The 12850-nt window shown below is 48.9% G+C and overlaps 1 protein-coding gene across 2 annotated transcripts in view; it reads left to right on the forward strand.

Annotated features, from left to right (window-relative positions):
- The window catches only part of LOC142489569 (uncharacterized), a 51667-nt gene extending 39300 nt beyond the window's left edge, over window positions 1–12367 (forward strand). For both annotated transcript variants that reach the window (XM_075590578.1, XM_075590586.1), the window contains exon 5: window positions 3779–12367. In XM_075590578.1, the coding sequence (XP_075446693.1) occupies window positions 3779–4031 (253 nt within the window). In that variant the 3' untranslated portion in view covers window positions 4032–12367. The remainder of the gene's footprint in view (window positions 1–3778) is intronic.
- The last annotated feature ends 483 nt before the right edge of the window (window positions 12368–12850 follow it).

A 12850-nucleotide genomic window follows, 5' to 3' on the forward strand; every position in this document is an offset into this window, starting at 1 on the left:
GGTCCCGTCAAAGAGTGGTCTGCCCTTTTCTTTAACGCTCCCTGCTGGTCAGTGAGTGGAAGGTTCTTACATTATTATGTGGATGTGATACCATTTAACGCTTCATTTGTGTGTTCTTTTTCAGTGTTTCCTGGAGCAAGGTACACCAAATTTAGGCCCCAGCCGGGACGGTGGGGATTCACCAGGGGGAGTATATAGCCATGCATAATAATGGTATATTACTTTCTCTCCGTTGGCAGTAAGTCCTGGTAAGTACAGGTATGCCAGCAGTAGTTATGGAGGTTTTCCCTCACACCATGGTGAGGTGCCCTATGTATGGAGGGGAGTGGCTGTATGCTCTGAGTCCCTGGATAGTGACATCAGGGATGCGTCTGCCTCCTGAAGTATATAAAGCACAACACAGTTAGTTCTAGGGTGTTCCAGCAGCTGTGGGAAGTTGTTGGGAAGTTGTATTTTCCTGCATAAGGGATTGTAGGAACACTTTGTGACCCTAGTGAAGTAACTAGCGGTCCAGGTTGACCAATCAGCCTGTCTAAGCCACTCTGTGTCCAGGGACCTGGCACAGGGAGGATCTCCCTAGGAGAAGAGGGAATTCCACTTCAATTTGGGAGGGCGTACCTGGCAAAGGGACAGCACGGAGAGATGTGCGGCTAGAGCCGGCAGCTGCATGGGGCAGTCTGCTACATCCCAATCTGCAATAAAGATGACCTTGTTAACGATACCCCCACTGTGTGAGTGTGAAATTACTCAGCAGTGGATGGCACCACCAAGAAGGAGTTCCTCACCAGGACCATCTCCCTGCGGAAGCACAGATCCCGATGAGGTGGAGGCGCTGCACATGATGTAAGTTGAACTCGCACCCACTACCTCAGCTACCTGTCCTGCTGGAAATCCCCTAATAACATCAAGCGGGAGACTCAGGAGTCCTGTTGCCTGCAGGTGCACCACCAAACATAAACACGTAATGGGGGTTGGTTGTTAGAGTACCCGGGCCAATGTGAGATTGGGGGGGGGGGGAAACCCGTTACATTAGTTAAGGGGGGCTCAACTCCAGTCCTCAAGCATCCCCCCCAACAGATCAGGTTTTCAGGATATCCTTGCTTCTGCACAGGTGGCTCAATCAGTCTCTGCTTCAGCACAGGTGGCTCAATCAGGGGCTCGATTGAGCCACCTGTGCTGAAGCTGGGATCAGGGCCGCCAAAAGAAGTGCGTCTCACTCTTACTCATATATACACATCATATAAAAAAAACTCACCAATACATATAAAAAATACCCCAACCCATATAAAATTTCCCCCAAGCCCCCCAATACATATAACAATACCCCCAAGCCCCCCAATACATATAACAATACCCCCAAGCCCCCCAATACATATAACAATACCACCAAGCCCCCCAATACATATAACAATACCCCCAAGCCCCCCAATACATATAACAATACCACCAAGCCCCCCAATACATATAACAATACCCCCAAGCCCCCCAATACATATAACAATACCACCAAGCCCCCCAATACATATAACAATACCACCAAGCCCCCCAATACATATAACAATACCACCAAGCCCCCCAATACATATAACAATACCCCCAAGCCCCCCAATACATATAACAATACCACCAAGCCCCCCAATACATATAACAATACCACCAAGCCCCCCAATACATATAACAATACCCCCAAGCCCCCCAATACATATAACAATACCCCCAAGCCCCCCAATACATATAACAATACCACCAAGCCCCCCAATACATATAACAATACCCCCAAGCCCCCCCAATACATCTAAAAAAGACCCCCAACCCCCCAATCCATGTAAAAGACCCCCATACATATTAAAAAGACCCTCACCCCCAATACATATTTTTAAAAAAGCCCACCCCCCTATACATATAAAAAAAGACCCCCCCAATACATATTAAAAAGACCCCCACCTCCCCAATACATATTTTAAAAAAAGACCCCCCCAATACATATTAAAAAGACCCCCGCAATACATATAAAAAAAAAGACTTACCGTGTGGATGATCAGGCCGGGTCCAGTGGATGTGGGGGCCCGGCGGCCGGCACTGCAAGTTGGGCTCGATCTCTGGCCAGGCCCGGCTGCCGGTGATCTTGCGGCCGGACCCCTCCCCTCCCCTCAGCAGCAGCCAGCATGCCTCTATCCCACGCCGAGCTTCCGACAGGCCTCCCTCTCATGCCGTGGCGCGCCGGAAGGAGAGAGCGTTGACGTCAGAGCGCTTCCGGGATACAGTCATGCAGGCTGCTGCTAAGGGAGAGCAGGGGCCCGGCCCCGAGAGGACCGGCAGCTGGGCCTGGCCAGAGGCCGGGACCAACTTGCAGAGCCGGGTCACCCCCCAACTCACCAGGCCCAGGACGCCAACCCCGGGCAGACCCACCCTGTTGGCGGCCCTGGCTGGGATATCCTGAAAACCTGACCCGTTGGGGGAGCTTGGGGACTGGAGTTGAGCACCACTGGGTTAGTTCCCATTTCTGAATCTTCTGTCCAAATGATAAGACCAGCAGAGGCTGAAGCTCTGCGTTTAATCTGGAAACAGATGGAAAGTTCTAGTACAAGCAAGTTCCCTTTTACTTCATGCAACATACTTTGCCAAGTCTTACATTAAGACAATTAATACTGTCAAATGTAAACATTTTAATTAAAGCAGAAATCACCTTTTTTTTTAATGATACCTGAACAGGGGGATCCTCCAGAGCAGGTCCACTGCTCCTGAACCTCCGGAGACCCTCTTGAATATGAGATATGTGTCGTTTTTTCACCACCGCTATTCACCTGCATCACAGAGAATTGAGTGCTTCCTATACTGGGACTTCTTTTTCTTCTCGATTCGATAGTTGTTTCACCCAGTGAAGCAGCGTCTCTTGACATCACACCTAGGCTGTAGCAAGGGTCTCCTTTCCCCTTTTCACTTGGTTGATATTAGTTTTTTTTGTGCTGCTTTTGCGACACACAAAAAAAAGTACAAATGTGACCATGGAGTCACCATGGTATATATTCAGGGACAATACAAGGAGCCTTCAAAAGAACTATTCATCCCACAGGCAGTACAAAGGACTCGGGGCCATCCCTTGAGGTTGGAGGAAAGGAAATTTCACCAGCAACAAAGGAAAGGGTTCTTTACAGTAAGGGCAGTTAAAATGTGGAATTCATTACCCATAGAGACTGTGATGGCAGATACAATAGATTTGTTCAAAAAAAGGTTGGACATCTTTTTAGATGGGAAAGGTATACGGGGATATACCAAATAAGTATACATGGGAAGGATGTTGATCCAGGGATTAATCCGATTGCCAATTCTTGGAGTCAGGAAGGAATTTATTTTTCCCCTTAATGGGGTTTTTTGTTTGCCTTCCTCTGGATCAATAAGTAAGTATAGACATAGGATAAAGTATCTGTTGTCTAAATTTAGCGTAGGTTGAACTTGATGGACCTATGTCTTTTTTCAACCTCATCAACTATGTAACTATGTAACTATGTAACCAATAGAAAGCCACAGTGTAATTTCCTAATGGCGTCGACGATTTCTAGTAACTGGCCGAGTGAGGCAGACCCAGATGGCCATTTTGTCTCTACTAGGCAAGTATTCTTACCTGGTGGTTAATACTACAAGTATCTTGTCCTAGGCGCATTGGCTCTGTGGTATACCCCGTTCTAGTAATATTTTTTTTTTAAAAGGACAGATTTCTGCTAAAACAATGTGTAAATATGAAGAGGATTTCTGTGATTCTTATTTATTTTCTCCACAGCTTACAGGAACTTGAAGAGAGAATAGCCGTAGCCAAATGGAAAGGAGAGCTTGCGATAAAGGAGCAGAACATTATCTGGAGTGAAAATGAAGCGCTCCAAAACCTGAACTCCGAGCTCCGGGCGCTGATCAGGAGACTGCAGGAAGCAACTTCCAAATCCAATATACACCACCTGGGATTTAGTGTGGATTTCTCACCACCAATGTTCAGAAGACTTCACCCAGGGCCACACTTAAGTCTTCCTTATAGGTGACGTCAAACATTGTCAGTGAGTGGTGCTCACAGGTTACAGCTTCTTTGAAGTCTAGACTAGGGCTCTTCAGGGCTCTTGCGGCCCACAAGAGGGTTTTGGAGTGGCCTTTATACTGTCTGCGCCTGCTAATCTCTTTGCAGTTGCTCAGGTAGCTAAATGCAATTTTGTACATTGAAACTCGTTTTGTAAGCTACAGTAATATATATATATGGTAAATTCATCTGTGTGTGTATATATATGTAACGGTTTTTGTGAACCGGCCTGACCCACCCAATCTCATATTGGCCCCTGTGGTCTAACCAGTCCCCATTACAGTGTGATGTCTGGTGGTGCACCTGTTGGCAACAGGACTCCTGAGTCTCCCGCATGATGGTGTGTGGGGAGGACCCGTCCAGACAGGCAGCTGAGGTAGTGTGCTTGAGTCCTACCTAGATCCAGTGCAGCGCCTCCACCTCATCAGGATCCCTGCGTCCGCATGGGGATGGTTCTGATGAGGAACTCCTCTGTGGTGCCTCCCTCTGCAGAGTAATCCCAGACTCACACACGAGGGTGTCTTTGATCAGATGCATCTTTATTGCTTGAGGTGGGCTAGCTGCCCCTCGCAGTAGTCTCTTTAGCCACACATAATCATTAGTGCTTCCCTTTGAAAGGTATGTCCTTGTTTTAATTGGTGGGTTCCCTATCTCCCCTTCAGGGAGATATCCCTGTGCCAGGTCCCTGGTCCCAGTCTTATAAGCTGTCTCCTCCCAAGCCTGCACTCAGACTTGCTCCTTGTCTCATAGTTCTTACATCAGCCACCAACAGCTTTTCTCTGTCTGCTTTGTGCTGCCAGACTCACAGCTCTGCATCAGACTACCGCAACAATGTTGCAGACCTCCATGTGCCTCTTACTGACAGAGGCAGCACAGCAACAGGAACTCACTCTAATAACTCAGCAACAACAAACTTTTGATCAGTGCTGTGCCTTATGTATACTCTGGAGGCTGACACACACACTCTACCACTCCCATCCATACATAGGGCACCTCACCAGGGTGTGAGGGCAAACCTCCATAATTACTGCTGGCATGCCCACAACTTACCAGGCCTTACTGTCAGCAGGAGAGATGACTGTAGCCATTTTACATGACCGCTACATTCTCCCCCTGGTGAATCCCACCGTACCCGGCTGGGACCTAAATTTGAAGTACCTTTTTCCAGGAAGCACTGTAAAATGGAACACACATTAGTCACAACATTACAGTACATCTCTTCAACATACATAATAACAGATACATCCTAACATTAGATGATAACAACCCGGATTACTCCCTGATGGGGTATCCATTATTGGTACTACCATACCCTTTTACGGTGGCTTGTGCACAGCATGGTCCACTGGGCTTAAAGCAGCAATGCTGTAACCCTCTGGGTGACACTTCTCATCTAACCCGCCAGGATCCCAATCTTCTTCCCCTGATCCTTCCTCCTCATCAGTGCCATATCCCCTATCCTCACCAGTGGAACCCATTTTAAACTCAATTTCTCCCTCCATGAGGGGTTCAGGGACATACAGGTACTCCAACCCGTGGAGCGCTTTGTACTTGGCTATAATAGCCCTCTCGGCCCGGCTGCTCCTAGTCAGCTCTGCGTTCCCTGCCCTCCCTGGCAACACCCATGACAGGGGCTCATCAGGGTCTACTGGGTCTGATAGAATGTCAGGACCCATGGGCTCTATTTCCTTGCGCTCAATTTTGAACCACCTCTCTTGCAGCTCCCTTTCCCTCTGCGCGGGTGTGAACTCTCCTACTGCCGAATCAGTTACATTAGGCACCTACCGGTCCATCGATGCCATACCCAGTTGCCCTCCACCCCTGGAACCCCCCTCTGAAGCGTAACTGTTCAGTCTCTCCCCAGTCCGTTCCTCACCGGTTCCCTGGGACCCTCCCGACATTCCCAAACTGGACGTGGACCCACGGGAAAAGGTGACTGGGACAGGGGCTTTATCTAGGGCATGGGTTTGGGCGTAGGGACAGGTAATGGGCATCCGCGGGGTTCCGACCCGCTCTCTGCCTTCGGATAGTCCCGTATCATTGTGCGGACGTGCCGCTGGTTGGGCCTCACCCGTCTCAGCTCTCCTCGCAGCCTGCCAGCTCTGTGTTGACACAGGTGATCGGGAAGCACTGCCCGATCGCCGAGGCATTGTGGTTCTCTCTCTGGTCGTTCCGCTACCTCCGCCGGAAGTGACGTCATCACCGGAACCGGATACTCCGCCATCTTGCGATGGATCCCCATGCAGGATTTCTTCCTCCACAACGACATCCGCCGCCGGAAGTGATGGTTCTGCTCTCCGCTCCGCTCGGGCCTGGGCTAGGCCTTCCTCCGCCGTTGCCACCACCGGCGCCTGGGGTGGGTAAGGATGTATCTCACCGCTCCGTCGGCTCGGGATGGAATCTTCTCCTCCTTCCGCGCTGTAAGTCACCACGGCCGTGGGACTCCACCGCTCCGGTTGTCTCCGCACAGGCGATCTCGGCACCTCGAGACTCCGCTCCGCTGCGACACAGGTAAGTGCTGGTTCTTTTGCAGCACCGTGGTAGTTGTCCGCCGGTAGGCGCATCACCACCGTCGTTAGGGTCGCTTGTTCCTCTTTCGAGGAGCCGAACTCCGACTCGGGGAGTGGCACTCCCGCAGGGGACCGACGGTGAGGTTCCGGGTTCTCACCGCGGTTGTATACCCCTTTCTCTGCCTTCGTTGCGATCACTAGTAGCGATCCCCATTCTCCGGGATCAACTGGTTCAGTGCAGGCCGCACGCGGGGCTTCAGCCGTCAGCATGGCTGTGTCCGCTCCCGCCTTGACTACCAGGGAGCCTCCTGGCAACAAATAGGGATATACCCCAATGTCCATCTCGCTCTTTATTGTGCTGGTTATGGGAGACACTTTGCACAATGGTCTCTCCTGTTCACCAGCTCGCAACTGTGGGACAGGAAGCTCACATCCAGCTCCTCCCTCAGACAACTCGGGTCTTGCCTGGCAGAGATAGAGACCCCTCCCCCTGGTGAATAATTGGGGAGGGTCCCACAAGTTAATTGGGTGCCCCGGCACAGGGGCTGAACTTTTCACAGTCCTGGGGGGCACGGCTTCAACTTTCGCGCCCTTATCCCCAACTGGGTAGGGTTTCTGAATTGGCGCCAATCCCGGCCATTTTTCTGCAGCCTCTTTGCTTGCAAAATCCTTGTCCTCTTTTCCGCGGGCAGCACTGATTACAGGAACTACTTTCTGTAATGATACGGCCGGTTCACCAGTTCCTTGCTCCGCTGGATTCATGCCCACGGGGCATAATTGGAAACCACTCCCCCTGGTTGAGATTAGGGGGAGGTCCCATAGATTTATAGGATGACCCAGCACTGGGGCTGAGTGAGTCACTGTCCATGAAGGCGCGGCCGCAGCTTTCGCGCCATACCCCCCATCAGGGCGGGGTTTTCCTGTTGGCGCCACTCCGGGCCAACTCTCTGCAACTTTTGCATTTGCAGAATTCTCTGCACTCGGCCCACGCGGTCTCCCAGGGAAGCGGGAACCGCCATTTTGGATCGCTCTGCAATCCATATTCGCAGCAGCTGCAACTTCATATTCCTCTATCTCATCCACTAGCCTCCCTAAGGACAGGGGGTCACCCCGCATCCAGGAGCACCGCATCTTGGCCACGACAGGATGGTCAGGTATCGCTCCTCTCAGAATTTGATCACAAAAGTACACCTCCACCTCAGTGGCCTTAATACAATCCCCCTTTTGCATCTCCTGTAAGACGGCTCCAATCCGCAGGAGGAACCCAGGTAGATCCTCTCCGTCTTCCTGACGAAGACTGAAGTACCGCTTCATCAATTGTCCCATGTCCTCATCACACACAACGGACTGATTGCGCATTACTACTGACTCCAACGCCGTCGCCATCTTGCGTTGCGGTGTTTGTTCTGATTGTATATGGGCTCCGCTCTGCGGGGCAGCCACCACACCGGTACAATAAAGATTGCCCTGTTGCACCACCACATGTGTACCTAATGTAGGCTGGACTCATGTTGCACTACCTCAGGCTAGGCTCACTCTCTCAGTGTCTGCTGTAACTCCTTCCTCCCAGTCTGTGCTCCCTATGGCAAGTGATCTGGAATGGGCTAGAGTACACTGGCTCTTCCATGCAGTACTTGGGGCGTCTACCTGTCTTGGTTAGCCTAGCGCAGACCCTCTCCAGGATTCCTGACCACGTTAACAGGCTATCCCTTCTGGCATCCTACCAACTAGCACTACCTCAAGGTGACTCGGTCAGCTATAGCCCGGCTCCAAACCCCTCACTCCTTTCCAGCCCCTAGGTCGTCCCTGCGAACTGACAAACACCATCAGCCCCCTGACTACCCCTAGGCACCGTCCCAACGCAGCACAAAATGGCACCACATGTTAATCTGAATACAGTTCTTCTGGATTTCTCAGGCTGTGTGCTGTCTCGTTTTTTCCGGACTCCAATCTGGTAAATTCATCTGTGTATATGTGCGTATGGGACAAGCATCAGCATTTTTTCTGTTTACAGTGTGCCAACTGAGTTCTTATTTGTTTATATATATATATATATATATATATGTAGCCCATTTCCCCCCCCCCCCCCCCCCCAGACACAGATCGTGCCTCTAAGGTGTATTGAGGGCTGGCTACATGTATATGGTGGTGCATACCTGCTTGGAACAGGAGGGCCTGAGTCTCCCGCGTTGGTGTGGGGGATAACAGGGCTAGGCTTCTGGGGTTTATGCCTCCATTCTTTAGTGGTTGTGGTGCAGCGCCTCCATCTCCATAAGTCCCAGGGATGTGGGATAGGACCCTTACAGAGAAAACCCTGGTCCCAGGTTGAATGATCCAGCTCTCACACAGTCTCTTTGTGTAAAACAGCAATGTCTTTATTGTCTCTTAGCTCATACACAGCAGCAGTTCATTGTAGCAGTACTTCCACATATGAACAAGGTCTCTTCCTCCCTCCTTCTCCTCCAGACTGTATCCCGGCAGGATGGTCTGGATGGGGCCTCAATACCCCTGCCTCCAACCCCAGGGTAGGCCCTATGGGTGAGGCTAGATATCCCCCCTCACCCCCTGCAGGGTGAGGGGCATTGGTCCACTTGTAGCTGTATCAGCTCTACTCAGATGGGGCTCTGAGCATCTCTTCCACGCACCGTTCTCACTCTACACGTGGTCTCTCAGTTCAGCCATTAGCTCTGCTGGGTCCTACTCCACTTCAGACCAGCACGCCACTCCTCAGCTCCCAGGACATAACTCCACAGACTCCCTCCAGACTCTCCACAGACTGACAAGCTGAACGCTCAGCTTTCACAGGATCATCTCTCTCTGCTCCAACAGCACTCTCAGGCTGACGGTTCTCTCACTGCACAGAACAGACACACTGCTCTCCAGATTCTGACTGTCCAGCCAGACACTCCAACTCCACAGACTGAACTCTCACCGAACTCCTCAGACTCAACACCTTCCAGAACTGACTCACACACACACAGGACAGCCCACTAAATAGATACAGCCCTGCCCCTTATGATGTCAGCAGGACCCCCTCCCCTCCTGTGTCTATGCCTTCCACACAGTCAGGGGCCTACCTCTATCACTCAAAGCAGGGCTTGGTGAGGGGGGGAAACCCATGGTTACTACTGGCGCCTGCCCTTTCCAGGGCTTACTCCAGTAAGAGAAGGATAAGTAGCCCGCTCTTTCTTACAGGGGCTACATATATATGGTACATGTGTTATAAAAGCTTGCAATATGTTGAAGTATAATATTTTTTAAGTCTTTCTAAGTGTATTAAAATTACATTAAATATTCTTGTGGCCCTTCTACTAAATTTTCTGATCCAGCCCCTTTGAAACAAATGAGTTGAAGAAAACTGGTCTAGACTAATATTTAGGTGCTTCAACATGTAATTGTCAAGGATGTAAGACAAAGTCTGGCAAACATTAGCAAATAAATAATGAAAGTAAATAAAGACATATTAATAAGCAATAGTGATCTTACCCAGCAGTACTGGATTACCAATTACAGGGTGTATGAATAGTTGAAAGTAATCAAAAAACTTTTGAATTCTGCATATTAAACTACGGTGGTGATTTCTGTAGAAAACTTTGGAGCAAAAGTGATGCAAATCGAGTCCTTTTCATCTTGTGTCTCTTTGCGTTAATGTATCAAGCTCCTTGGCCCATGTTTAATGCCATGTGCCTCCTCTTGTGATTTAGTGGATGGCGCTGGGAATAGGAGGAAGGAGTTACGATGCCCAGATTATAATCAAACTCTGCCTCACTGCGAATCCATTATTTATCTTGTGTTTGCGTTGAACGTTGGGAGTTTTAAAAGCCCGTAGTGACGTAAAGATCTCTGACTAACAACTTGCGTTACATTTCATTCAAACGCAAGCAGAAAATGGAGCCGTGCGTGAAAACAAACTTCTACTTACACTTTCTTTACGTGGATACATCACCCCCTAAATGTTTTAGATTTTCGGACTGCCAATAATCCTGTACTTGTATTTTGTTCTCAAAACTTCACGTCTTCACTAGGATTCATCTAAACCTGTTATCAACGAATTAACCTTAAAGAAACTATGCCTACTAGAATTGTTCACCAAAGAAACCATATTCTCTGTGTAATCCTATTTTGTGTTAATGGTAAAAATGCTTTTTCTGAACCAGAATTATCATTGTAATTCTCTTTGTACTATAATAGCTACTTGAATATTCACCAGATTAACAAAAAGGGGAGGATTACATAGTAATTCTGTGATATTTTAATTCAAAAGTACAGGGGGAGCATTTGGGAAGTCATTTGATAGAGGACCGCCATTATAAAGCAATAATGACCAATGAACTGCAAAACACTATACAGGCATACCCCGCTTTAAGGACACTCACTTTAAGTACACTCGCGAGTAAGTACATATCGCCCAATAGGCAAACGGCAGCTCACGCATGCGCCTGTCAGCACATCCTGAACAGCAATACCGGCTCCCTACCTGTACCGAAGCTGTATGCAAGCGGGGAGACTATAGAGCCTGTTACAAATGCCTTATTTACATCAGTTATGCATGTATAGGATGATTGCCGTACAGTACATGCATTGATAAGTGGGGAAAAGTAGTGCTTCACTTTAAGTACATTTTCGCTTTACATACATGCTCCGGTCCCATTGCGTACGTTAATGCGGGGTATGCCTGTAATACTGTGACACACTTTTATTTCAACACAACACATGTCTCGTACATGGAAGATGCTGATTGGTTCATTCCCACGTATGAAAGCGTTTATCCGGAATGTTCCATTGTTCATCAGTTCATTTGGGCATTGAACATACATTTCAATTCCTAGTCGTTTTTTTTATTTCCGGGATGGGAACCAAGGGAGTTTTCCGGTGTTGAACTCTGCCGTTTTCAGCTCCGGGGGATCCCCCCCTCCCCCCCCCCATCGTCAATTTTCAAGACACGTGTTTCTGCCCCTCAAGGGAAAGCAAATGGGCGTTCAAATCTCCCACGTTAGACGATCACAAAAAAACCCCTTCAAAAGCGGGGATGTGATACTGGTAACTTCACTGGTAAGTATCTCTGGGTACCGGGAGTCCACTGAGTTGAATTTAACATGATCCAGACCATGGTTACCATGGTTACCATGGTTACCATCCTGTAAAACAAAATGGTGGGTTAGGCAGGCGGGATTGCTACTTTTAGATAAATTATTTATATTTAATAGATAGGGGCACTGTTTCCTACTTAAGTGTTCAATGTCCAAAAAGGCCAAATAAACGAAGGGACCTATTCTATAAGCCTCGATAAACAACTTATCGAGGCTTTTGAGCTATTCTCGCAAGGTAGCAATTCAGAAAACCTCGATAAGTTGGTTAAATAGTGCGGCGAAAGTACTTTTTCGTGATTTCTAGCTCCTGGTCAAACATGCCGTGCGTTTGCCAGTGAGAAGCCCAAAATCGCAATTTTAATAAAATTGTGCAATTCTAGTAGCCTCGATTATCTTATCGAGGCTCTGGAACTGCGATTTTGTCCTAGATTTTTTTCTTTTCTGGTGAGAAGCTGGTGAGAAGGGTTGCGAGAGAGGGACTTAGAAAAAAAAAATGCATTTTACCTGAATAGGATTGATGCCGGGAATCTCCAGAGCTGATACACATTAATATTAGCACTGGAGACCCGCAGCATGAATCAGATGCATGAAAAATGCATTTACAGTCAGCTTCATTACCTTAGCGGCTAACCGCTAAGGTAGTGAAGCTGTTTTAGTTCAAATTTTAATAGTAGTGTGGGGGAGTAGGGGGTCTCCGAAGAAGAACCGCGTTGATTTCAAGTCCGGGGACCCCCTGCTTTCCGAGATACAGGCCCCGTTATGGGGTGGCGGTATCCCCATGCAATGTTTTACTGTCCCGCGTCACGTGACTGGGACATTTAAACACATAGGAGATACCAGAACCCCATATCTGGGCCTGTATCTCGGGAAGCAAAGGGTCCCAGGACCTGAAATCAACGTGGGTCTTCTCCGGAGACCCCCTGCTCACGTACACTAGTATTACAATTTTAATTGAAACACTGTGATCGCTGGCGAGATATGCGCAGGGAGAGGCGGCTCTCTATGTGCAGCTCGCAGCCAGATCGCACGGGGAGACCTTTGAGTGAGGCTGAGATTAGTTTTTCTGCCTCGCCGAGCGGTTTAGGCATTTTCCTGCCGCACGGTTTGAGTTGGGTTCAGATTCTTTCTGAATACCGTGATAACTCAACTGACAAACCGTTCGACGAGAACATGCCAAACGTTGCGAT

Source organism: Ascaphus truei, chromosome 1 (assembly GCF_040206685.1).
Source record: "Ascaphus truei isolate aAscTru1 chromosome 1, aAscTru1.hap1, whole genome shotgun sequence".
In the NCBI taxonomy this organism is placed as follows: domain Eukaryota; kingdom Metazoa; phylum Chordata; class Amphibia; order Anura; family Ascaphidae; genus Ascaphus; species Ascaphus truei.